At 37.0% G+C, this 25,995-nt stretch overlaps 1 protein-coding gene across 16 annotated transcripts in view; it reads right to left on the bottom strand.

Moving 5' to 3' along the window:
- MIPOL1 (mirror-image polydactyly 1) overlaps positions 1–25,995 on the bottom strand; it is a 210,207-nt gene that overhangs the window by 89,255 nt on the left and 94,957 nt on the right. For all 16 annotated transcript variants that reach the window (XR_012043002.1, XR_012043000.1, XR_012043001.1 and 13 more), the window contains one exon: positions 23,470–23,577. Coding sequence is in view for 13 of the 16 variants with exons in the window: in XM_072864529.1 (XP_072720630.1) it covers positions 23,470–23,577 (108 nt within the window). In the remaining 3 variants the exon portion in view is untranslated. The remainder of the gene's footprint in view (positions 1–23,469; positions 23,578–25,995) is intronic.

The raw sequence follows: 25,995 nt of genomic DNA, 5'->3' as shown, positions 1-25,995 counted from the left end.
ACAAACATAAATTTCTGGGCTGATTACAGGGACAACTGGTGAGATCAATGGTCTGTCATATTCAGAAGACCAATTAAATTACATAAAAATATCTTCTGGGCTTGGCCTTAAATGGTAGGAATTTATGAATGATAAATATTTTAAAAGGTAAAGTCTTGTACGTCTCAAATAGGCATGCAAAATTTGTGGGTACTTCTGACCTTAATTTCTTCATGCCTTGGTTTCCCCATGAAGCATGAAGAAAACACTCCTGCAAGAATACATTAAAGAATTGTTTATTAAACCTTTGGTTCTTATAACATTGAATACTAAAGAAAACCCCCATGATGGTTACTCAAAATTCTGTTTTCAGGGAAAGGTTTGAACAGTATCCAGTAAACAAGGGACTGGCACACATAATGAACAAAGAAGATAAAAAAATATATTGATTGGCTGTTCTCTGGATACTGTGTGGAGCAGGAATGCTGTGAAATAAAGCACACATGATCCTGTAATGAAAAATGTTAACACACTGTTTCAGGGGAAAGGGGAGTAAATGAAGATGCTCGCTTCAGAAATGCCAGAACTGAGGTTAACTCTTGATTAACTGACTACTTCAGTGTAGCTTTTTGCATGTATAGCAAATAACACTGTATAATTGTGCACATACACAATACTCATAATTATTGTCTAAATAACCTGCCTTCCTGAAAGGACAAATGTTCTGATGAATAACTTTGCTGAAAGCAAGACCATTTGCTTGCCCTATCATGCACTCCTTAAATCCCCTGCAATTTGTCAACTTTGAATGCAATACTTCTCCAGGGGCTACCAATGAGCTTTTCACATCTTGCTCATGTCATCCATTTTCCGCTTGATTAGTGGGGACCTGAAGTAATCCTTCTGCTTCACAGAACAACTAAAGCCAACATACACGAAAATACCAGTATCTTAGGTACAGCTCTTAGTATGGGACAAAGGTCTTTGGGGATGTTCAGGCTCTTGTTGGCCCAATGAAGTGGCTGAGACAGATGAGGAAGAAACAAACATCCAGGCTGAAAAAAGGAAGGATAAGTTAGGAAAACAATGAAGGAAGACAAAAGAAAACATTTTTGAGAATAGGGAATAGAAGAAAGCTGCGTGATGTTGAAGGTATGGTGTAAATGTGAGAAAAGAGAAGTAATAACTCGTATGGAAACACGGAAGAGAAGAATGCAAAGCTCAATGTACTTTTCAGAGGTAGGCCAAAAGATGGAAGGAGCAGAACATAATATGAGAATAAAAATAAATAAATATTTTTTCACATCCCATTTTCTTTTATGTGACAAAATTTCCATGATTTTTTTTTATATTTAGTATTTTTGAACCTTTCTGTTTTGAAGTACTTGCAAAAACAACATGTATCTAAAAAGGTTTTAATACTGAAATATTAAACAGATTATTCTTCTAAAGAGAAATAAGTGAAATTATTCTAAGTATCTGAAAATAAGACTCACTTCTCTTTGACTTTGTTAAAAATACAAAAAAATATTTTTAAATATTTTTTTCCAAGTCAGAAATGCCACTGAATGAATCCTTGACCACAAGTGTGAGTGAGTTTAAAACTATGAGAGGTGTTTTTGGTGCCAGTATCTTTTCAACATCAACTTAATTCAAGTACCATCTCTTTTAATCTTCACTACTCCCCCCAAAACTGCCAGAGATCAGTTGGTGTTCATGCTATTAAAAACTAATGAAAGGCATAGACTATAATTTGATAAGTTAAAACCCCTTCAAGGCTTAATGTCATCACTTTAAATGTAGCATAAAAAGAGCAACAGAGAGAAATGATTGAAGCTCTTCACCATGGCTGTACTACTCTTGATAGATTTAAAATTTGCAGTTCTGCTACTAGATGCAGTATTTTGATATATAAAAGGAAGAAAAAGAAGAAAAAAGTTTATACTGACATTAAAATGTTTGTATTTCCTTGGGCAAAAGGATCTCTTTAAAAAACTGTACAAAAATCAAGTAAGTTCTTCTGTACCAGCAATACTAATGAAGCCCTGCCTGATACTAATTTTCACCCTCCCTCTCTCTTACACTTTCCTACTACCACCTTTCCTCATAGTAACAACCTCATATTCCTTCCAATGTCCTCATAAAATTAATGGATTCTACCTATATCCTTTACAGCTTTCTACTACAATACCTCCAGCTCACTCTACTTAACTTTTTTGGTCCATCCCTTGGACAGTAGTGATATCCTGTTGCACAGCTGTCCCCTACTAAACAGGAATGGCTACTGATAAAGTTCTCCTTGACTCTTCCTTGAGCGGGACATTAGGAGTTTCATGAAAATTGGCAACTGAGTAGAAGAGAGAAACCCTTTTAGGGATCCAACCATTATTCTTCTGTCAGATTTAGTTGAAAGTAGCTAAAAATCAGAAGGTGAAAACAAAGACTGCATAATCATATATCCCCTATTTTCTTAGGGAAGTGAGGCTAAAAAACCTGCTTGCTAGACACTTCATACAAAATCCTTTCTCTTTTTTTATCCATATTAAAATTAAAGTACATTCTCCCGCAGTGTTCTCTTGAGAAATCATTTCTATCCAGAAGAGACTGTGATCTAAAGACCACAGAGGGCTTCCAGTCACACTGGTACACAGGAAAAGAACAGAACAATGAAAGGTCATCAAGAAGATGAAGATGAACCTCACATTTGCAAACCAGGACATTTTTAAACAGTTGTTTCCCATGGACTGTACATACACTTGCTGCAAACACAGGCATAAACATGGAGCATATGTGAACCTCTCCAACTCTTTTCGTTCTTGTTGAGAGTGTCTGACTGAAAAGTGAAAAAGGCAGATGGATTTTTGAGTGAATGGAAGACCCATAGCTTCTATAAATTAAGTATATATACCAGTAAAGACTTTGCAGGTGGCAACCTCCCTGAGAGGATCAGAGGTAGTAGCTGATGTACCAGGTGGTTAAGAATGCAACTTTCCCAAATCAAGTATTGAATAGAGAAACTAAATCCACTGCGTGATGTTTACAAATAAGAATTGCTTTGCAAATCTCAGATATTGTCATATTTTAAACAAGGCAACTAAACTGTTTGGCTTCCCTCTGACTGCACCTTGAATAAGACCAGGTGAGATAACACCATGTGGTCCATGCAGAACCAGGTGCACTACTACCTGACACTTGTACACTCTTAGGATGTGATATCCCCTGGAAACACAGTAAGAGGTGGAGCTGAGGCTGAAAAAAATGTATCCTATCTTTAAGATGTTTCCTTACCCCTGGATCAGAAATGCGTAAAGTGACTAAAAGCAAGATGGTACAAGGAATCTTGCCAGCACACAGGCCTTGACCAAACTGAAGAGGGGGAATCCCTGATATTTCAATTGTAGCAAGATATGGAAGATCTATGGTATCAAATGCACTGTTGAGTAGGACAAAAAAAAGAAAAGCTGCAGAGACTGTAACTTCTGTATTTGTCCCTTTTTGGCTGTATTTTCTTACGACAGAAGAGTTCCTTCAATATTGATGTGATTCCAGTACAGGAACAAGAAAAGTGCAAAGTCCAGTAAATTTAGGAGGGATCCCAAAAAACCTGCTTTGCAGACTCACTACAAATGGCCACACAAGCTCTTCTCAAGAGTCTATGTGAAAGTATTGCCAGGTGAGATGCTAGGTATCGTGTTGGATTCAGTACCACCCTAACACTGCCACACAGCCTAGACCAGAGACAGCCAATCTATGGCTGGTCTGAGCAACCACGTGAGCAACTGTACCATTTGTGTATACATCCCTAACAGGACAACTGGTCTACAGCTCACCTAACTATGCCTTTTCTTAGATAGTGGGCTGATTTTGTCTTACACCTGTAATGAATGTGTAAAGACTCAGTGGTATTTCACAGATATTTTAATGCTAAAAATCCCCAAGGGAACAGCTGGAGTGACTTACCAGATGGTCACAAGCACAAACTGAATAAATATTTTTCATAGAGGCAATTCCACTTTTAAGGTCACTCAAGTTTTAACTGCTAGGAAAAATGGCGTCTTTAATTTTGCTCTTATTTAACCATCAGCTTTTACAGGGAGCAGGGAGTAATTTTAACAGAGGTCAAAAAGTGAACAGGCGATCAGATTTTTAGAGGTGCTGAGGCAGCTCAAGACAGGTACTTAGTGGGATTCAAAAAACTGTAAGTGGGTTAAGATACCTAAAAACCATTAGAAGTCTTGAGAGGTAGGCATCCAAACCACTTAGACATATTTTGAATATTAGCTCCCTATTTACCTCTTTCTTATCAAGATCTCAGTGTTGCCTTCAGAAAAACAGTTACATTCACAAAGCTTTTTCTTCCCCTTTCATATATTGACATTATCCAACTTGCTTTTAAAACTCATCTACACCTGGTAATTTAATAAATGTGACAACTTCCCTATCTTTTAGACATATAATTTAATTACCTTTACCGCCCCCTGGAATAAATTCTGTGAACTCTTTAGATCTCTTGTGCCCCCCATTTCTTTGCCAAGGTACTGGCTTACGACCTTTACTGATATGAAAGAGTACTACTATGTGGATTTCAGTGATACTACTGTGCAGATACTCAGGTGAGGATCTAGCTCACAAGCTCTTCTCTGTGTTCAAAGCTGATTCAGATGAATATCCTCCAGATTTTCTAGTTGAACCACTGAGAAAGGGGGGAGTTAAAACCCCCCTATTTTCTGAGCACCTTTCCTTGCAGTCAGTGGAGAGGGTGCTGTGTGTTCTGCAGAAGGCAGCTTCGTCAGAGCATGCACCCGTACTGCTTTTCCTGCCCCTTGGGAAAGCCAGGGAAAGGTGGCTGCTCTGCTGCGTATCACAAAGGAAGATCATGCTGGTACAATTTCTCAGTTTATTAGAGGTGCCCGATCTGGAGGGAATTGGCATGTTCCCACTTTGCTCTGTCCAGTCATCATGTTCGACCAACAGTATTAAAGTAATTGTGCTCCAGTTAGGCTACGTTATCTTGGTTAAGGGGTTTTGTGCTGTTCATCCCCATACGCTGACCTTGAATCTGTCTACTAAGCTCACAATTCTAAAAAGAAATCAGTCTAAGGGAGAAATCGCCTGTGCTCCTGTATCAGCGCTGTATTTTCTTTTGCTTTTTTTTTCCTACTTCCAGAAAACAAAACCTGACCTATACTGAGTGATCCATAAAGAAAAACAAACATTATTATGAAGCAGACATATTTTTGTAAACAGGAATGTCAGGCATGTCATCTGGAGTAGAAGGTGGAGGAGATGTTACATCAATTAAAAAATACTAGAGAAAGCAGCTGAGGTTTTCTTAAAAAGTCAAAAAAGTTTGTAAGACGTGAATAAATTTTAAAGGTAATAAATTTGGAGCAGTAGTAAAAAACATGCCTCTCATCAGATGAATATCTTAAATACTGACCCACAAATGATTTTAAATGTTCTAAGCAAGCACTGAAAACATGTGATATCTTAGCTTGTCTTTTTTTTTTTTCCTTAAACATTCAACCTCCATTACTCAGTTTTCAAGAGAAGTCTATTTTACACCTAACTTAACTCTATAACCCATTGCAGGACAAAGTATTTACATGATAAAATGCAAGCTAGCACATTACAGAAAGTTAATACACATCAAATACTAGGATTTTATGAAGCAAAACTCTACTCAGAAAAGAGCTGTAAGATGTTTCTTTTTTTCACGGAGGGTGGCAGAGGGAGGGCTGTGCCTGTTTTGTTTTGTTTTTTACTTGGAGTATTGGTACACGTATTTCCAAATATTGGAATGAAATATCACTTTGCAACAAAAATACTGGTTTTTCTTCTTATTATTTACCACTAAAAAACCCCACAAACCAACACTACGTTGATTTTATTTTTGCTAGAAAATAAAATAGCAAAGATAAAAATTTAGCTTACTAGATTAGGAAAAAAAATACAAGCACTATCTGATAGACTATAAAAATTTAGAGAAGTTCCAAATGTTTTCAGTTAGGCACAAAAATGCTGTTAATGATTAGCTGCATAACAAGAGATTTATCTCTGTCTTTTTTTCCTTTCTTTTTTTTGTGTGTGTGTGTGTTGCAAAGGCAACACAGCCATACTGCAGGTCTGTCTGTGCCATTCTTAGGCCACTTTCAGGCCGACTGAGAAAAGCTGGAAAGTAAACACAGGTGTTTTAAAACTGGAGCCGCTGTCATGGACAACCACAAACACCCTTAACTCTGATGTGGCAACGCCTCTTTCCCGCCCTCTCTTTTTTTAAAGCATTGCCCACAAAGAACATGTCAAATGTTTCACCTTTCACCACCTCAAAATAACTTGGAGCTTATAGCATTGTTTGGCAAATCTCAAGCAAAGAGATCATTTTTTCATTCCTTTTCAGATGTAGCCAACTCCAAATCAGTCACATAAAATAAAGAGCCATTCTATTTCTAATTATTTTATTTTCAGTGTCCACTGATTTACCAGCAAGCACCATGTTTCAAGTTGAACATTTCCTTCCTCAAATGTAATTCAGACTCGTTTTCGTGATTCAGGTTCAACTAAAAGGACAGCGAGGGGGTTTTGCAATAACTAAACAAGAGATTTAATCCAGTGGATAAGAGGATAAATAAAAAAATAACAAACAAACAAAAAGCCACAAATCCCCCAAACCAAAAGAATAAACCTTGTTTTTTTGATTATTGTGCAAGAATATGTACAAAACTGAAAAAGTACTCACTTGTAAATTAGCTGTTCCAGGAAACAGCACATCCTGTTTAACAGCCATGAAGGACTGACTAGCTAGAGAAGAAGTACAGAAAGCAAAAGCAGAACAAATCCCCAGAAATTATGTAGTCACTCTTCACGTATGCAGCTCATGTGCGGGGCAGGGGGAAGTAATATATTAACAAAAATGAAACAGCTACTGACCGTTACAGTTTAGTTCTGAAAAACTGGTAAACTAACCAGCGATGGATACACTTGGACTGAAACTAACAGCCCCAGCAACACTCCTTGCTCCAAAATGCAGAACTGGTTCATAATCTAAATGTCAAAATCTAGATCCAGCAAAAAATCCTGAAATTTTATATTCAAAGCAGTGTGACCCTCACATCTATACCAACAGCGAATGTATTGCAAACATATAACATTGCTGAAAAGATAACATATGTCAAAATCAGGTCTTACTTATTGTAAAGGATGATTTTTCCTGTCAGTCTCAGCCTTCAGATTCCAGAATGATTTTCTTTTTGACGTAGATGCTTACACACCCCGGTTTCAAAAACCAGACACCAGACTTACTGTGTGTCCTGTGCTCCAACTTAAACAAACACAAACGACTTCATAAGATAGACAGCACTCATGCATACATTTATTTATGTTAGGACACAAGCAGGATTCTTCTTTTTTCCAGATTTTGTCCGGTGTGGTAGGGTATTATTTATCAAAGGATCTGTCTGAACAGCCCTGAGCCTCCTCATCCCCTATTAACTTCACCGGGCATTCAAAATAGTTCACAATCTCACAAAACAAGCCTCGAGACAACTTGCAAAATTGAACTTTAAATTAAAAATCAGTCATTGTTATTTCCTTTAGGCCATTTTATCTTGCCTTTTGATGAAAACTATGAACTATTTTGTATACTTTTATATTAAAAGTCTAACCAATAATACATTTAAAGCTTTACTGAATATAGCCAAGAGAACACAACTGTCATGAATGTAAAGCATCACACTTCTGCCAGCAGCCAGTGCCACTCACAGTGCTGTGCATTACCTAACGAACACTTAAAAGAAATCACACACACAAGCACACTTATTAACCTACCTCTGTTAAGACTGCAACAAAAGCCATAAAGAGCAAGCGCATTCACTATTTCGCCTCATTTGTTGCTATTTCTGGCGTCTGCATTAAGCACACATGATTTGAAAATCATATACCGTTGAGACTATTACACATAATGGACAAATTAGACCGAACAATATTGTGTATAAATTAGCCTGTTCATTGGTTTGCATTAGAAATACTTTTCTGTTAAAATAGGAAGGATTTATGCTTGGCTATAATACAAAGCCATAGAGTTTAATCTGATCCATTAAAAAAAAAGTGCACTAGTACACTAATGGAGAAAACCATTAAACATTCTGATAGCAACAATTCAGAGACAGCTAAATAAAAAGGGAGAGAAAAGCTTGTTGAAATAGCCCTTTTTAAGTGCAAAAATTTCACCCCATACAAAGATGCAGCAATAATGGTGTTATTTACCTGCAGATCTGTGAAGTCTCAGAAAGTATGTTTTAAGCTAACAAACTGAGTTAGGGGAACTTTATCAAACCACTAACTGCCATTAAACAGCAATGATAGATTTATCCCTCAGCACTACAGTGACCTCCTGGCCAAAAGCTAATTTCTCATTCCTCCAGCCTTTTGTATTCCAAGTTATTACTCAGTCACAAAAGGAGCTGATTTTTGAAGCAAGAATCTTGCATCTACATTTTGAGAGATAAGGGGTGCTTTCAGCTGCACCTAACTTCAAGAGAAGTTGTGCACACTCAGCTTTGGGCATTTATTATTTGATGCAGCTCTGGAGAGCAACTTTTTTTCTATGTGTCTTAAAGAACTGGCAGAAGATATACAGTAAAACTGTAAGAAATACTAATAAGCTTTAACTGTGAAAAATGAGTTTTACTTAATGAAACCAATTGGGAAGCTGATTTTATCTTTTAAGAAATAGGGGAAAAAAACCCGTAAGAAACAGACTAAAAACTGATCCCTAAAGTTTTAATCAGATGAATAATAGGTACTCACAGAAGTAGCTTCCTGTGTGAGGCTTACTGGATTAGGCCCCAATTTGTGAAAATGTTGTTTCTGGACTCAGATGTGCTATTCTAAGTTTCAGGCTGGAATGAAGGTTTCAGAGTGGAGCTCTTAAGGCCTGAAGATAGGGGTCAGAAGGGAAAAAACGCAAGGGTGTGAAATACGCTGTTGGTGCTACAACGTCAACTCTGCTTGGTAATTTTTCTCAAATTACCAAAGAAAGGAAATATGAAGTCTGATGTCACTTTCTTCAAACATACACACATCTCAGCAAGAGTGCGAGTCTTTTTCTCCCAAAGAATAACAGAAAAAACAAAAATATGAGAAGCAGACATTCCTTTGTGAGGACAAAGTTAATAAAACATTTTATTTGGGAAGTAGACATGATACAATTGGAGTTTGAAGGCGCACTTAGCTCTGTTCTAATATTTTAAATTTGACAACACTTGTCAAAAGATGTTAAAAATTGTTTTGTGGTCCAACAAGTCACTCAGCAAGAATAATTTTTCAGCAGCTTTTCTTTTTGTTTCAGTTAAAATTAAAATCCATGCTGTGTAATCCTTGGAGTCAATCTGTAATTAAGGGGATTTGAAGAGAGACCACGCACCGCATTAATGATAAAATTTAATATCTGTTTTAATACTCTAACATAAGAAAAAAACCCTAAGCAACATACAAAAAAGCAATCATCTCCCTATTTTGTGTGAATGCAGCATATATACACCGTTACTATGTCTAGCAGTAATGCTGTATTTGATGTCAGCTTTTTGTTTATAGACCAAATGTTTCAGAATTTAGCATCTACAGAGCTTAAAACTGCATCTGCTTTAAAGTTGGCACCCAGATTTAATAGAGTAGATAAACAGATTTTATTTTATCTAGTTTGGAAATGAGTGTTATTGTTGTTACTGTTGTATAGCAATTCCAAACGGAAGGAGCTATCAGCAGCATTTCCAAGGTTTCAGTCACTCTCCTCCCAGTCACTCAGCCACTCTTTCCTCCAACATCTAAGACAATTACAGCTCAACTGTAAGAAATAGGAGCAGATAACCAATTAAAACCAATGCATTTTATGTGATATTCTTAAATGCTTAAAAGTCTAACACAATACAAAAGAATGATAATGTTTGGTATACTAAGTCTCTCCTCTAGACTATATGCAAGGAAAAAGTTTGAAATCTGTGGCTCTTCAAAATGCAGCTAGTTGACACCAAGTAGTGTATTCAAACCATTTACTCAGTTGTTTAACAGTGGAGCTAACACAGTTCCGTTTTTAAACGAGAAACCTGTACTAAATAGTTTCATCCATTCAGAAGATGGGATGAAGGATTAAAGTACCAGCAGGGCAATGAGGTATTTTACCATTCATTCATTTCTTTCCAAAGAACTTGGTAAGAAGCATGGTTAAAGTAGGGGTGCTCTTAATGAGATTTTGGGTGGAAAGGTTTTGAAGGGATACGATGTTTTTCACTGAGAAAGGATAACAGATTCTTTTAACGTGGACATCAAAGATTTTTTCATGTTAAAATGTCTTCTGGCCTGAGCTTTTCTGAAAGAACTAGTGAGGCATCAATGTATTCTTACTCGATCTCGTTGTATCATGTAAGATACCTAGTTTATGAAAACAAATCTGAACAGAATTTCCTCTGATCTCTGAATATTGTCATAACAGCCTGAATGTGTGTATAACAGCCTAAGGCTTCACAGATTTGGGACCTAGTCCCATTAAAATTTAAGTGCATGTGGAACTCACAAGCTTCGAGATCAAAGCAAGAAAGGGTTCATTTCTTCTCAAAATTTAGATCCTATAACAGTAACTATTAATGTCAGCAGGACTGCTCTCCAGCAGTCACTGCTACATCTGTGCACCGAATCAGGCCTAATCTACAAGATTAGCATCAGTGTTTGAAAGCCTGGTCCAAATGATGCTTCTAATGTAAAAAACAGTTTAAATGGTATTAATTTTAAAAAATAAGTTCTCTCAATTTTTCAAAATGCGTGGCCAAGATATTTGTAAAGAAAGAACTCTGTGTGCAAGTCACACCACCACCATCTTAACCCCTCCAGCACAGCAGGTATTTCTTTAATAAACAAATAAGCATTGAAATAATCATCTTGACTATGATCCACAAGAAAATGGCAAATTTATGAAACTGTATGGAATCTGAATATGTCTAGTAAAACTGTGAAAGATGACATGTGTTCTTCAGTGGTGAATCAATTCTGGAGATGGAAAATCCAGTATCAACCAACACAGTTCAGAATATGAAGTCCCAGAAGGTTTCTTTATATATTTAATCTAACTACAAAATGACATTTGGGTCTTTGAGTTTAATTTTAAATTGCAAATTCGGCTGCTTAGCAGCTTAACAGAATCACCAATATACATTAATACCAAGTTCAGGCAATGTGATATACACTTATTTACTATTACACAATAGCATTTGTTACTTCAGCTTCCTAACCAAAGTTTAAAGACAGCTCTTTTCTCATTTCACCTATTTATTGCTTTTCCTTTGTAAGATATATTTACCTTACTACGAAGGAAGGCTGAATTTTGGGAGTAAAAACACAGCTGACTGAATTTTGGAGGCATAAGAAATTGAAGTTTTAATTGCAAAGGTATTTTACAGGAGAAATCAGACCTTCTTTGAGTGTTTTCAGTGAATAATTCATTTTTTGTGCAAGTGTAATGAGCAATTTCGATTCAGCTACATGATAGAGCTATGCATGCAGTGTTTCTAAGTATGAAGGTAAACTTAATATATGTTGAGTTGAAATCCTAATGCATTGATATACTTCTGCTTACTTTATACCTTTCAAGTCTTCAAATAATAAAAAAAAAGGCTATGTATTTCATATGCCAAAATTCTATCTGTGCTTGTGTTAATCAGTAAAGATAATACTAATATACTTTCTGAATAGGTGGTACACCAGTGTGCCTGCACAGGTTTTTTATGGTTAAGGTCTGGAAATTCAGAATTACCAAATTACCAACTTTACTACTTGGCCCCTAACATATAGCTTACTACTCTAAAGCTTAGTCCTAGAGAAAAGCCAAAGTCCAGCTGCCAGTCCATAATCTCATGAGAAAAGCTGTGGAGATCTGCTGGAAGACAGGTGAGGAATATTTTACTTCATAAAGACCACTTTTATGGAAGAAAAATAAAAAGATCAAAAAAAATCCAAGTTGATTCGTTCCTTCTCCTCTTCAAGCATTCTCCTAATGACCTGTATACTGCTAGGGTAGAAATACACACCTATTGCACACAAGGAATACATCTCTTCCCCTTAGCAATCTGAATATGTGAACAGCAGAGTTCACTTTTCCTTTACACCTCTGCGTGGCCACACACATGGAAGTCAAATCAGGATTTTGCTCTTATTTATGGGGAAAAGAAAGGGTTTTCCAAAAAATTCTCAGTGATCTAGGAGCACAAGTGCCCTAACATAAAAAATGTGCCTCTGCACCGGACCAAATAAATAGATGGGAATTAAAAAGGACAGCAAAATGTCCTGACTCCTCTGAGTAAATGATGGCGAAGCACCAAGCTGCACTTTCTGGATATGGGCTCTTTTGACTTCATCTCATTCTAAAACCTAAAGTTTCTCACCTGGGAACAGAATAGGAGAGACTTTCAGATGACAGTAAAAAGATAAATAAGAGCAAACACATAGCATCTTGAGGCTTCTGAATCAAGGCTAGTCTGCAGCCTTACAACCATACTAAGACCTAATGTTTCCGTGTCTTCCTTTACCATCTGTCACTCTTCTACTCTGAACCATACTTCATATGGTCACTTGCATGCAAAATGCTACGAAAGGGTTCTCCAATTCTGAACAGAAATTTGGATAAACTTAAGCATACAAAGACCAAAGATTCCTTTTTAGTAAATATCTAAATTCTGAAATATTTATATTGATCCTTTACCCTATCCCTGGTTTCCTCTACCCAAGATCTAAAGTAGATTCTATCAATTCTGAGAGGCGTTTCAGATAAGGAGGTCATGGATGGGTCAGAGCAAGACCTTTGCTATTTAATGACCCTGTAGCTTGCCTTTTGCACAAGAGCTTAGGTTACTACCTTTTACACATTTTATTGTAGGACAAATAACTGACATGTCATCATGCACTCAGGCTCAAGATTTTGTTTACAGTTGCTGCTCAAACAAAAGAGGATCATTTTCCTGTGCAGCATAAAAAATGAAGGGTTTACAGTAAGACACTGAAAAAATGATTAAAAATTAAGATTTACCACATTTTCTTTCTGCATGTATGAATAACAGATTTCATATGGAGAAAGAAACAAGATTTATGAAATAAAAAATAATACATAACTATGTCACTCCTCCTCTTCATTCGTTAAATCTGGTATCTTGTCTTCAGCATCATTTAATACTTGGTACCTCTGAGAAAGGAAAAACTTAACTTGGTTAAATATTTTTGGTACTTCCTTTGTTTTATTATGGTAGGATGCTGATAGATACTTTGAAAACGATGCCAGTGAAGATTAGGGACGATATTAATAGAAACTAATGCTAAGGGCTTCTTTAAACATTGCAGAAATCAGTTACTATTTTATGTACAAAATGGCTTCAGATTTAGAATCTCTTAACTAAATTTGGAAATATGTTTTATAGGATCAGAAAGTGGCAAGTGAAGTCTTATAGTAAGTCTTCATTAGGCTTCATGATTGTTTTACAGTTAGATTAACACATGCCCTTCGTTCCTGATCCATGTAATCCCGTAATGAAGCTCCACACTAGTGGGAAAGTAAAATAAATTTTTTTTATAGCTCTTTGAAGTGCAGCAATATGACACCTCCTCAGACGTTACAAAGGTTCATAGTAGTACTACCATTGATGTGTTATGGGGCAGAAGGAAGGAAAAATGAACCCATGACTGGGGTGATAAACTATACTGTTAGAGATGGCAACAAAGCTTATCAGTACAGTTAAATAGAGTTTTTGTTTTTATAAGAACTCACCTTTCCATATAAGTAGCTTTTCTAACATGACTGTAGTTTCTAGAGTATGTTTTGCTTACATATCAGATTCTGTGATTCTAATTTACAAGATACTGATGAATTTCAGTGTATTTTAGAACATACCAATTTTTTATCATTGGTTTGAGGCATGGGTGTCACCTCTATGAAGATAAGGAGTGAAACAGCAGGTAGCAGACTGCTTTCTATCTGGCCACAGGATGCCTGTGTAGTTTGTTCCATCTTGTACAACTTCAGAATGTTTGTTTATTTCAGGATACCTGCTTCTAGGATACATATATCTGAGATCCGCCCCAGGCCCATAAACTATTCCAGTTTTGAGGTCCTTTAACAGAGTTTAGACAAAAACCTAAAAATGCTGCAGAACATTTACAATTGAAACAAAGCACCCTTGAAACTGGAAGGCCAAGTGGCAGCGTCACTGAGCAAGGAAGGAACTTCCAGGAAGTCACCCAGATGGTGAATCAAATGAATCAACCATGCAAAGTGGAATTTATCCTGTTAGAAGGAAAAACAGGTGCGTGAAAGTGCAAAGTATTTATAAAATGCGAAGTTAATATAATATGTGCAGATGCACAATTACAGAATGGTTAAATGAAAAACATGGATGAGAGGGCCTTGTCAACAGGAAGTTCATGGTCACAGAAGCCTATTACCATGAAAGAGATGATTCTTTGCATACCAAAAGTGAGGACATGGAAGCAGCCTAGATGACTGTGAGAATGATAATCCAGATTTAGAATAACCTGAAACCAAAATATTGCATTCCAAGAACGTGTTGCATTCATCAGAAATAATACTTCTGCTAATTGGAAGTAGTAACACCGACTGACCTCATGGGAAGACAATTTCCACCTATGAAATAGAAACCAAAAAATAAAAGATTCAGCCAAAAGGTTTGAATGACCACATCATCCCCAATGACAAAGGGATGTTTATAGTATATACAAACAGTTTGTTGATGTTTAAGATTTTCAAGAATAATCTGGTGCCAAGAGAGATTTGAAGGCTGTCAAATAAAAAGCAATAGACCTCCAAGGAATTTTTAGTGGAGCAGATGAAAGCTGACATCAAACACAAAGTGTGAATGTGCAATGAATTCCTTAATGCTTAGAACCGAATCGAAGTTCAATAAATATATCTGCTTTGGTTAAGAGACATTCAGCATCTGTTAACAGGAGAGAAGGAAGACACATGCTCCTCGGGCAAGGTGAACAAACTCTTTTAGCCAAGAAGCTGTTTGTTCAGTCTATCAAGACACATTCAGTGCCATTCTTGTGCAGCTGTTTACAGGCAATATGAAGCATGCTAAAATTCCTTAAGACATACAGTGCTCTAGAAAAGCATCATTAATTACACAGATACAACTCTTCTTGGGATCATTTTCAGGACAAATGTTCTGCCAATCAGTGTTCACTCTCATCCCTATATTACTTTGCTTTGAAAGCATTCTGAAAGACTTGAGGTCACAGTAAGTAAGAAAAACCACTGCTTGGTCTTCTTTCATTGGAACAGAGTCCAAGAAATCCCGAGAAGCTGCTGTGCAGAGAACACCGTACACACAGGGCTGCCACGCCAGACAGTGCTGTCAGTGAAAGGACAGCCCTACAGGTACAAGAAGGTGGCATGGCCAGTACAATCGAGGAAGCAAAGACGAGAACTTGGGTACGTCTATTTGTTTCCTTCAATTTGAAACCAACCCAAGGCTTGAACGAGTTCAAAATTCTGGCCTGCAGTGATGCCTTAGTGAACCAAGAACAGCACAAATGGCCCTGCCGCCTATCCACACAGCCACTTAATGACCTCACAAGCTGACCACTGAAAATCATGCTAGTACTAATGCTACCAAACATCATTTCTCTTCTTATCTCCCAGGTAGATGTTTCACATAAATCAGATTTATCAGACTCTGCAAGCCTGTGTTTCTAAAGGGACTCTGGACAGCTTCAGTCTCAGTGAAGGGCAAGTGTCTCACCTCATAATTTATTTCCCATGTTTTCCATCAGGGGAAAACATTGTATTATTTGCTTACGGCACATTTAAGCAATTATTTTAATTTTCAACTCCCTATACAAATGAAGATATTTTTGGTCAATGAATACAAATGTCTATCTATAGTGCTAAAACATTAATTACCAGATAGGAGGAGACCATCACTAAGAATGTAGTTGCCACTCGTGAGCAACTATTCTGTCAAGATCTGCATAACTAAATAAAGCCTACCAGCCTGGATGGCTACAAAAAACAATTAACAAAACTGGCCACTGAAAGGATTACTAGCAGATCAAATTTCTGAACTTATCTTTTTGACTCATGGTCAAATACATGTGCTAAATTAGTCACTTCCTCCCTATAGGGGATACACATAAGCAAACTGTTACACTCCTAAATATATAACAGCAGATGAAGGACAAATCCCTGGCTGAGGATCTCCGGACCTGAACTGACCAGAGGACCAGGTTATGACATCTGGCTCAAAGGAACAGTTGGGTCCAAGGAAACTTCAAATGACTGCTTTTAAAGACCACTCGACCAGTGCTCACATTTTTTCCACTGCGATTGAGGGGGAACGTTGGTCACTGTAGGATCATACGAGTTATTTTCTCCCTCTCCAAAGATACAGATAACTGGGCGGGTTGTCAGAAGTCTGTAGCAATAGCTTTTGGAGACACTGCAACTTAAGCAGAAAGGAATCCAGAAAATTAATGTTGAAGTGGAACACGGACAGAATTATTTCTGCAGGAGTTGTACACGGCCTTGTTTTAGTGTTCATTTATGGCACGATGCACCGGCTTACACTGATATCCTCTGAGGTGTACAGTACTATTTAATAACACCAGCCATAAAGTGACTAATCATGTTTCTAGCATGGATAAGAGCTGAACAGACTTGGGTCTAACCTTAGTGACACCCTTTAAGACCTTGTGATTAAGTGTTTTTGGGTGCAGCACAAGCAAAGGCTCTGTTCAATGCAATTAAGATTGCAACTGTATCTACTCTGTCTGATAAAGTGTCTAGGAAGCAGCAACTGAAGAAAAATGTGCCTTCCTATCCACATACAGATTGTCAGCAGCATGTTCCAAGTTTTACTAGGTCTTTTATTTCCACCTCCACTATGTACTTAAAAGCAATTCAAGCATTCAAACTTCAGCAAACTTCCACTCTAAAAATTAATAGTGATCGCTTGTGCTTTATAACAAGTTTTACTGACAGGGTAGCAAATTTGTCTCTCACATTGCCCAGGCATTTAAATGAGGGCTGCTTTAAGGTAGCTACTGGAGAGTGAAATGAACTCATCGTGGCTTCGTACTGGACCGGACAACTCTTCCAAAAGCAGAAGAAGAGATGCAGTGCCCTTCTTAGGAGAAGAAACTGAACTACTGAAACAGCTCTTGCACAAAGTTAGAGATTGCAGCTTGCTTTGATAAATCCTCTAGTATTTTATCCTCGTGTAAGTTATTGGAAGAATAGCATGAAGAACCTTTCAGGATTAGTTGTAACAACATATTATTTGCTGAAGATAACCTCCAAGAAGCCTGTTAACTATTCCCATTGCTCCTGAAATGTTCTTGTAGTTTCAGAAAAATAGATATAGATCATAAGTAAATGCAAGGGCACAGTGTATCTCCTCACACTGAGCAGCAGATCTGCAATCTACTTCTCCTCCCCTTCTACTTCCAACATGAAGCTCGCAGCCCAGTCTTCAAACATACCTATAAATTAATTTGCAAATGTGATAGCAGTCCCTTTTACAGGTAGTAGCACATGGCATGCAAAATGAAAAACCATGATTGCTTTAGGGTTAACTCCACAGAGTGAGCTCTCAAGCTGAGCTTTCACAGGTTAATATTCTATTACGTACAGAGGGAACAGTGCATACTGGCCAGAGAAATTCATAGCAAAATGTGAGAAAAATGGGTGGATTGTCCAATATATTAATATTGCCGATATTAATTGTTTCATTGTTTCATTGAAAAAACCCTACCACTCTGAAGTAAGCACAATATTTTAAAGCATCTTTTACCAAACAATAACACCATACCAACAAGTAGATCAATAGCAAGTTTTAAACTCTTTGCAGAGTAATGCCTAGTTACTTTGTAGCTAGAAACTGGAGAAAGGTGTAACACTCACTTCACCAGTGGATAACATAGCTATTAATCTGTTAGCTATAAAATACTGGTAATCAGCAGCTGGTTTCTATCACTCACACAGCACTGCAGTTAACAACAGTGCAACAGTCGAAATGGCTGAAGTTGGCAGAGTGGTGTTCTGGATGTGGCTGGGCCTTGCCACTTTCAAAACTTACGTTCTAGGTTTCTAATAAATCAACCTGATCTCTGTTGCCTCATGTAAAATGATTATGAAAGTACTGAAAGGCTTTTCTCTACGAGTTTCCTAGGATGTAATTAATAACTATAATAAAATGTAAAAACTGTATGCTGAACTGGAATTTGAATAGAAGAGCTGAGACTGGAATCTCTCAGTTTCCCACCACTGGTTCAGGCAAGTTTCCCTGGATTACAGAGCATTTCAAAAGCGTGTGGCTCTATCAGAAACAAATCAGAGGCTTTACAGCCATAAACCAGCTCTAAACTCATTAAAATGAAGCTCTGAAACTTCAGCTCTGACGCTCTAAACATAAAGACATTGTTAGAATTAGTTTTTGCAGATAAGGGCCACAGTTACTACCTTCTGAAAGAAGCACTTCATTCCATAGTCAATATTGTATGCCTAAACAGCATGAATACTCCATGGTTTTCAACAGTAGCAAACATTTTAAACTTCATGTTAAAGCTTTTCTTAATTTTTTTTAAGCTCTTTCGACATCAGAGTCTCCTGGGATCGTGCTCTTCATGGACAATACATTGACTAGTCAGCTGGATTTGTTTTTGCGGTCGGCATTGTCAAGAAGATATGAAAAAATGGTTTCTTCTCTAAGAATCTGGGAAATTCTGGGAATCAAAACAGAGCTTAATACAATTTATGACATCAGGGAGTACTTAGATTAAGTCTTCTAAAGTGGCTTTTTCACAGGCATCATCACTGGAACAACTACCAAACTGCTATGCATGGTGGATTTCCTGCCCTTGACACAATTCTTATGTGTCAGCAGAAAGCAGATGACATCAGCTACAATTGCTTTACGACACTGCTGTAGACTAATTTCTGACAGCTCCTTCAGGTCACTTTCTTGCCTCTGACTCTAAATTTATTATATTCTTAATAAAACCATGGAAGCATGTACGACGAATTCTACAGAAAATCACAACTAAAAAGATTGATTAGTCAGAAAACCATAACAAAACAAGCCAATCATAACCAAAGATTAACATCTTAACAGCTCTGAAGGAGATTAATAACCTTTACAAGTTCTAATGACATCATACTTGGATGGAGTAAGCTCATTTAGTCACTAAAGGGCACCTGATTTGTATATCATCATGGAACAGCCCTCCTCTCCATTTTGCAAGTTTGGCTTGGAAATAAAATTAGTATGTCTGTCTGGTCTTTAAAGCAGATTAATAGCTGCTTTAAGAAGAATGTACCACCTAATTAAAATTTATAAAATAAATCAGGCCTGTGAAAAAAAAAGTCACCTCTCCCTATGTTTCATTCAAATCCAGTTAAACATTTTCCATGAATTTTCACATTATTTGTTTCACAAGACTTATTTCCTATTCTTCTTCAACTGAGTAAAGAGGACATTCACACTGGCAAGATCTTTATTTTTCTTTAGGAAAATGTATTGCTTAAAACTCTGCATTTCAAAACTACACACTACTAACACACAAAGCTAACAACAATAAAATGATCCACAACAATATTAGAATGCTAATGAAAAAATAGCAATTCTTCAACTTTTCTATGTTTAATTGAATCAGCTATTTCCGTGTATTGTGGGAATACATGTATCAGAATCAGTAGAGACCAAATGTTAATTATGAAGGCCAAGCACAAATGAATAATCTTACCTATAGACCCTGACACATTAGAACTGCAAAGCACTCTGCAGATCTTATTTTATGAAAATGTACTAAGAGCGCAAATGTATAGGCCCTTAGGAAGCAATTATCCCTAAAAGATTTAGCTATAATTCAATCTGAAATATTATAAGAGATTTTTTAAAATGGTTTCACAAAGAGGAGGATTATTTTACTTTAACTATGGAAATAGGGGGCCACATGCTTCTCTCAATGACCTCTGTGCAGTTGTGGGCATTGCCTGGAGGGAAGATTTGAAATTGGCCTTTTTGTTCAATTAATACAATTCCCTGTGACCAATACGAATAATATAAAAATTAGGAGTACCAGTGTGGCATTGTGGGACTGAACGGCCCACATCACTTTAAGGAATGTTCTATGCAATAAATACATTAAATATGGAAATTTTAAATCACGTGCTACTAATATGTATGACAGAGATTAGTTAAGAAGAGCTATCTTACCAAAGACGTGCAGATGTTATATTGCAAAATAAGATGAAATGGCACAGTATAGGTCTATACAGCATGCCTTATGAGTCATATGTTTTATTTGTCACATGATCCTCAGGTGTGACATGGTATCTAAAAGTGTAAAAACAAAAGTATGCAAGAGTACTTACCTCATCTTTGTGATTTCCAGATCCTGGATCTGGCAAATTTACTGCTGCCACACCTCTCCCACAGTTACAATCTGTCTCTCTGCTGCTTTGCCTCACTCAGGAGTCTACGGGCTGCTACTGCCTCAAAGAAGGGTGGCAGTTGCCCTGTGAGCTAATATAACTAAAAATAAAGCTGAAAGCGTGCAGCTTATCTTACGTATTAGACCATACCACCAGTGGAATGAAATAGGTTTCTTGTGGATTGGTCTTACACTTTTTTCCTTCCGAGCAAGTCATTATTGTGAGATGATTTTAAAAAGAAAGAAACAATACCTGTTGGGTTTTGTTGTTAAGTGTATTTCAGGACCCCACAGAGGTAATGATCTCATCTTTTATCAGAAACTTTTACGCCATCCTTAATTTAGCTGATCCTGATTAATGTATTTTTATCCAGTTAAGATTGCAAGTATCCTTGCACCATATATGATGTTTACACTTCTGTTACTCCCTGAAGAAAACCTAAAGCAGATCAAATTCCTCATCTGCCACCTATCACCAGAATACATATTTTGCCAAACTGAATCAGACAAAATTAATTAAGTTTAAGATAGCAGGGAAAATTAAAGATTTTTTTAAAAAACACTTTCTTAACAGAAACTGTCCTGGATAGACACAGAAGGAATACCTGGACTCCTTCTGCAGGACAGGTATTTACATCTGAATTAATAGTACATAGTACAGTTCCCAGTTCGCACGTGGAGGTGGTTAAAGTAAATGTAGATCTCTGGATCACGGTGAAAATAAAAATAGTTGTGTTGATATTTAACCCTGTACCACAGAGACAAATGGCCTGTCCTATCTCTCTGAAATGGTCAGATGACGAGAGGGTGATCTGCAGCAGAGAGGAGGCAGGAGGGGATTCTTGGATCCGTACATGCACTCTGCGCTTACGATAGCTTACGATATCGATAGCTTACGATAGCACTTACGATAGCTACTGAGCGCGTACAAGAGGCAGGAGGCGGCAGCTACAAACAAGAGGGATTCACAGGGGAGGTGTGTGCCAAGACCCCACAGCGCATTACCTCTCAGGGGGCTCCCGCTGGATATTTCTCCAGCAGGGAGCTCTGCCGCTGACGGCAGCAGGAGCACCGGGGCCAGCCACAGCCCGGGTCACAGCACCGGTCAAACCCATTTCTAAAGGAGTCGCTGACACGACTTTCATCCCTACCAGCCGGTCCGTATTTTCTAGGCTGTAGCTACACTGAAAAGGGGTGATAAGCTTTTCATTTACATGAGTGCTTAGGTCAGGATGAGTGTTCATATGCTGTGTTATCAAAGCTAACTACTATTGCCAATATTTCATAGGGGCATTTTAAAGTTTTCAAGGTCAAGAATTCAACTTGACACTGGCCTTTTAAAAAGTACTCCGACAGACCTGTCCTCACTGTAAGCAACAGTAATATGAACTGAGACAAACTCTACGGAGGTACAATATTAAAAAAAGCTCAACTTTACCAAAAATTGAAAAGCATTCCTTTTTTCCTCCCCAGACTCTCATCTCTAAAAGACTACGACCAATTAACCTCTAACTTTGAAAAATCAAAAAATGCCTGTGACAGCCAGAAATTAAATTATTTAAAGATTAGGTGCTGGGAGAGCAATATCAGGCTTAGAATGAAATCCTAGTAACACTATGAACTATTAAGTCACTTCTTGCTCTGAAAATATAATTATTCTGTAAGCATTATGTAAGGCAATATTAAATGTAAAAACTGTAGTTTCAATAAAACATTTCTGTTTTCTAACACTCTGTGCATAATATTTTCAATGACACAGAAAAAACAAGTCAGCATGCAATTAATGAAAAACAATACTATGCTCAATAAGTAGCATGCTTGGCAAGCACTAACTTTTAGTGATACCAGATTCAAAACAATACTATTATTGTGGTCAGAAACAGCCCTGAATGTTTACGATCTCTATTTCTACTCATCTGAGGATGGATTGCTCTCAATATTGCACACCTGATTTTGTAATATTCACCACAGATTCTGATGGCAGTTATAAACCCATGGAACACAGACCATTTGTGTGGCACACAGCCTCTCTCAATTTATTCATTATACTTTTTTTTTAACTGAGAAATGTCAAACTACACAAGGATTTACCTTAATTCCTATACTTTGCATTGGTCAAGTTGTTGCATAAATAATGATGTTTCCTGAATATTAAAAAAAATTAAAAAGGAGGCAGAGGAAAATCTGCCTGTAAATGAGATACGTTTGGATCTTACTGCCTAAATCAAACACAGTTTTAAAACAACAACACAGTATCAACAGAGTAACTTCTGTATTTATATTGTCTCTCCACTACCCATAAAAGAGATTTTTAAGAATATAGTGGTTGAATAGGTGCGCACGATGCCTGCATGTCTTACCTGTCAGAGTCTCTTATTCTGGCTAGCGGTGAGATTGCTGGTTGTGTAGCTATCAATTCCACTGATGTTATAATTTCCCCTTCTCAAAGCAGCAATAACCTGTCACTTTACACTGTCCTTTCTCTGACCCTCTCCCGCCTCTCTGCTCATTTTTATTCTTATTGACAAGACTTATTATTCCTCCTCACAATTCCAACTAGCTACCCTTTTGCAAATAGTAGTATCAACTATGTGGTCACTAGTAGTATAGGTCAACAATGTTATTAATATAGCACACACTGCTGGGAGCAGATCAAACAGCCATGCTTTAAAATATTAGTTTTGCAAAGGTACCATGAGGCAAACAGTTGCAGTTTTCTTCACGTTATAAAAGGTAATATTGCAAGGACAGACCCCAAGAATTTAGTGTTAATTACCATCCCAATAGTTTGGAGGATATGTTATTTTTTTCTTGTTGTTTTCATACACAAAATAAAATAAAACCATAACAGAAGGGTGCTGTATCTGTGTTTAAAGAAGGGGTTGTTGGCAAACACCATAGCTCACTTCTGCTGAAATGTACACAACTGATATATGCAGCCTAGAAAGCTGGCACCAGGGGCTTACAACCTTAATTTGCCTGCAAGAAGAAATGGAGATTTACCTTCAGAGCACGTTCTTGATTGTTTTCAGCAGTCAGATGTCTCGTGTTGTTTGCTGAAGTCTGGTTCTGCTCTTTCAGATGATGAAGCTCCTGCTCCAGCCGTTTGCACTGCAACGAGGGAAGAATCCCATTAAGTAGAGGAGTGTGGGCATATTTTTTTCAACAAGCTAAATGAATTAACGTAAATAACCCCATAACCATTTCTGCAGTAGTGAAAGCATCAGACAAAAGCAAGTTACAATCCCAGACCAGTACTAGAGCTACATTTTTTAAATGTGCACCATTATTCAGTTTCTTCCTGGTCCAACTGTATGCCAAAAAAAAAAGCTAAGTTCAGTATCAGATAAAGACATTTTGCAGAATGTTTTAAAAAGTCTTAAAAACATCAGGTTGAATTTCTGCTCCTACTTATGCCAATATAAGGTTAGATTTTGGCTTTTATGTATTAAGTAAGTGGATATAAAGGAAGCAGTACATGCTTTTAGAAAAGCAAGCAAATGAAAGACCCTCCTCCCAAAACCAGGACCCAGCCTTTTATTAGAAAATATACATGTAATTTTTATACTTGTATTTTTTATACTAAAAGATTGCTCTAATTCCCAAACACAGACCACATCTTGAAAGCAAAAAAGCTTTAGGATTGTTCTGTTTAAATATTTAACTTAATGACAAAGAATGAAAAAATTAAGATTTGCTACTGTGTGTATACACACGTATACTTACTGCTGTCAGTGGAACATCTATTTTAAAGATTAAAGATCTGCAAATTGTCAGTTAAATTATATTTCACTGTTTTTTATGGCAACTGTAAGAGGTCTTGCCCAGTTACCTTGGTTTGAAAGAGTAATTAGTTGTCAGCAGACACTTCATTGTCTTATGAAAAAAAAAGCAAACCAAAACAGACGAAGTACCAGGAAGACATAGGGGAAAAACTGCTAGAACTAGGGAAAAACACAGTATTAGCAGGAACGTTTTAAAACAGTATATTACAAGCAAGTAGTTTGGATATCACCTCCAAAGCCCAAAGGTGATAGACTCCGTTGGAGCAAAAGACAATTAATTGATAAAAAGTATCTTAATAAATACTTTCTGAAAACACTAGTAAGAAAGGAATGAAAATCATTATATAATGCCCACATAAGCATTGCTGTCTCAAATGAAAGACCTGGAAACATCAGTCTCTTGTGCTAGCTGAGTGATTGGAAGAGACAGAACTGAGCTTCCCATCAAGTGTATACAACCTATTCCTGAACAATTCAGTACGTGGGACAATGAAGCATGGCTCAACTCTAAAAAAAGAAAAACTGTGCAACAGAGAGCTGTAGGACTGCAAAAATTATAACCGAGGTCTAAGTAAAATAAGGAGTACTAAAGGATCTTGCGGCAGAAATTTTAAAGACATACCAATACATACACTTCTTAAACACAAAATAAGTCCTTAACAATGTACTCCACATCAGGTATCCGGCATAGTATATAAAACAGAATGATTCAATCCTGTATTTGAATAATTTTTAAATAATTGTAGGTGTCCAACAGTACTATTAAAAAAAATTCAATTCACATATCTGTTGTTGTATTTCATTACTTCTGTTAGAAATCTGGGCTCATTTCTAATAGGATTACTTAATTTTAAAGGCAGCAAATCTCTCTGGCCTAGTGCATTCTCTCAGTGTCTGTTGTAAAGTTCCTTAATGCACAGTTTCATTTTTATTGCAAGAAAAAGAGAAAAAGACACTTTCCCAGAAAATAGGGAAATACAGAAAAAACATTAAGATACATTTGATTGCAAATATTTTTACAGAGTTGAGACATTTAATGTCTATGTTTATCTCACACACACACACAAAAAAATCACAAATCACAGAATCACAGCTGTAATTCTTTTTCCATGTCCAGCATGAAAATTATGTGTCTGCAGACATGAAGGTGCTAATAAAACTATTGAAGAACCAAACCCAGATTATGCAGTTTTTCTCTCTAGCAGCTTTTTTTTCTCTAGCATACATGATCTAAACACCATTTAAAAAAATAAAATCAATCTACTACTTCAGGCATTATTATGACGCTTTACACATTACATCATGTAAGATCAGCAGGCCTCTCTCTTTTCTGCTTTGCCAACACTCTTCTTCAAAACAGTGCTTTGGAATTCCCAGTTTGACAACAGCACAGGTTTCTTACAGTAAATATTAAAAAGGCCAAAATCTCAATCTACCTTTAAAACATGAATTTATATTCATGCTATCCTCCTGATTCCAAAAGAGAAGTGAAAATACGCTAAGAGCAAAACCTAGCTACAGGACCATAAGGAAAAAGATCTAGATGTACACGGCAGGTTGCACAACTAAGGGCATGGGTGCAATCTTATTCTGCTCTCCACTTCAATCCTGTGAAGACAGGACAGTGAAATAAACAGCAGCAGTGGGACTCTAGTATCATGCAGCATACAGAGCATGTATGATAAAGATGCAACACAAGTAACATAAAATGGATGGACCTCCCTGTCAAGTCAACCTTGACATG

The sequence above is a fragment of the Ciconia boyciana genome, chromosome 6, assembly GCF_034638445.1.
Source record: "Ciconia boyciana chromosome 6, ASM3463844v1, whole genome shotgun sequence".
NCBI classification, from domain to species: Eukaryota; Metazoa; Chordata; class Aves; order Ciconiiformes; family Ciconiidae; genus Ciconia; species Ciconia boyciana.
The sequence above is the reverse complement of the archived record's forward strand: the minus strand, read 5'-3'. Positions and strand labels throughout refer to the sequence as shown.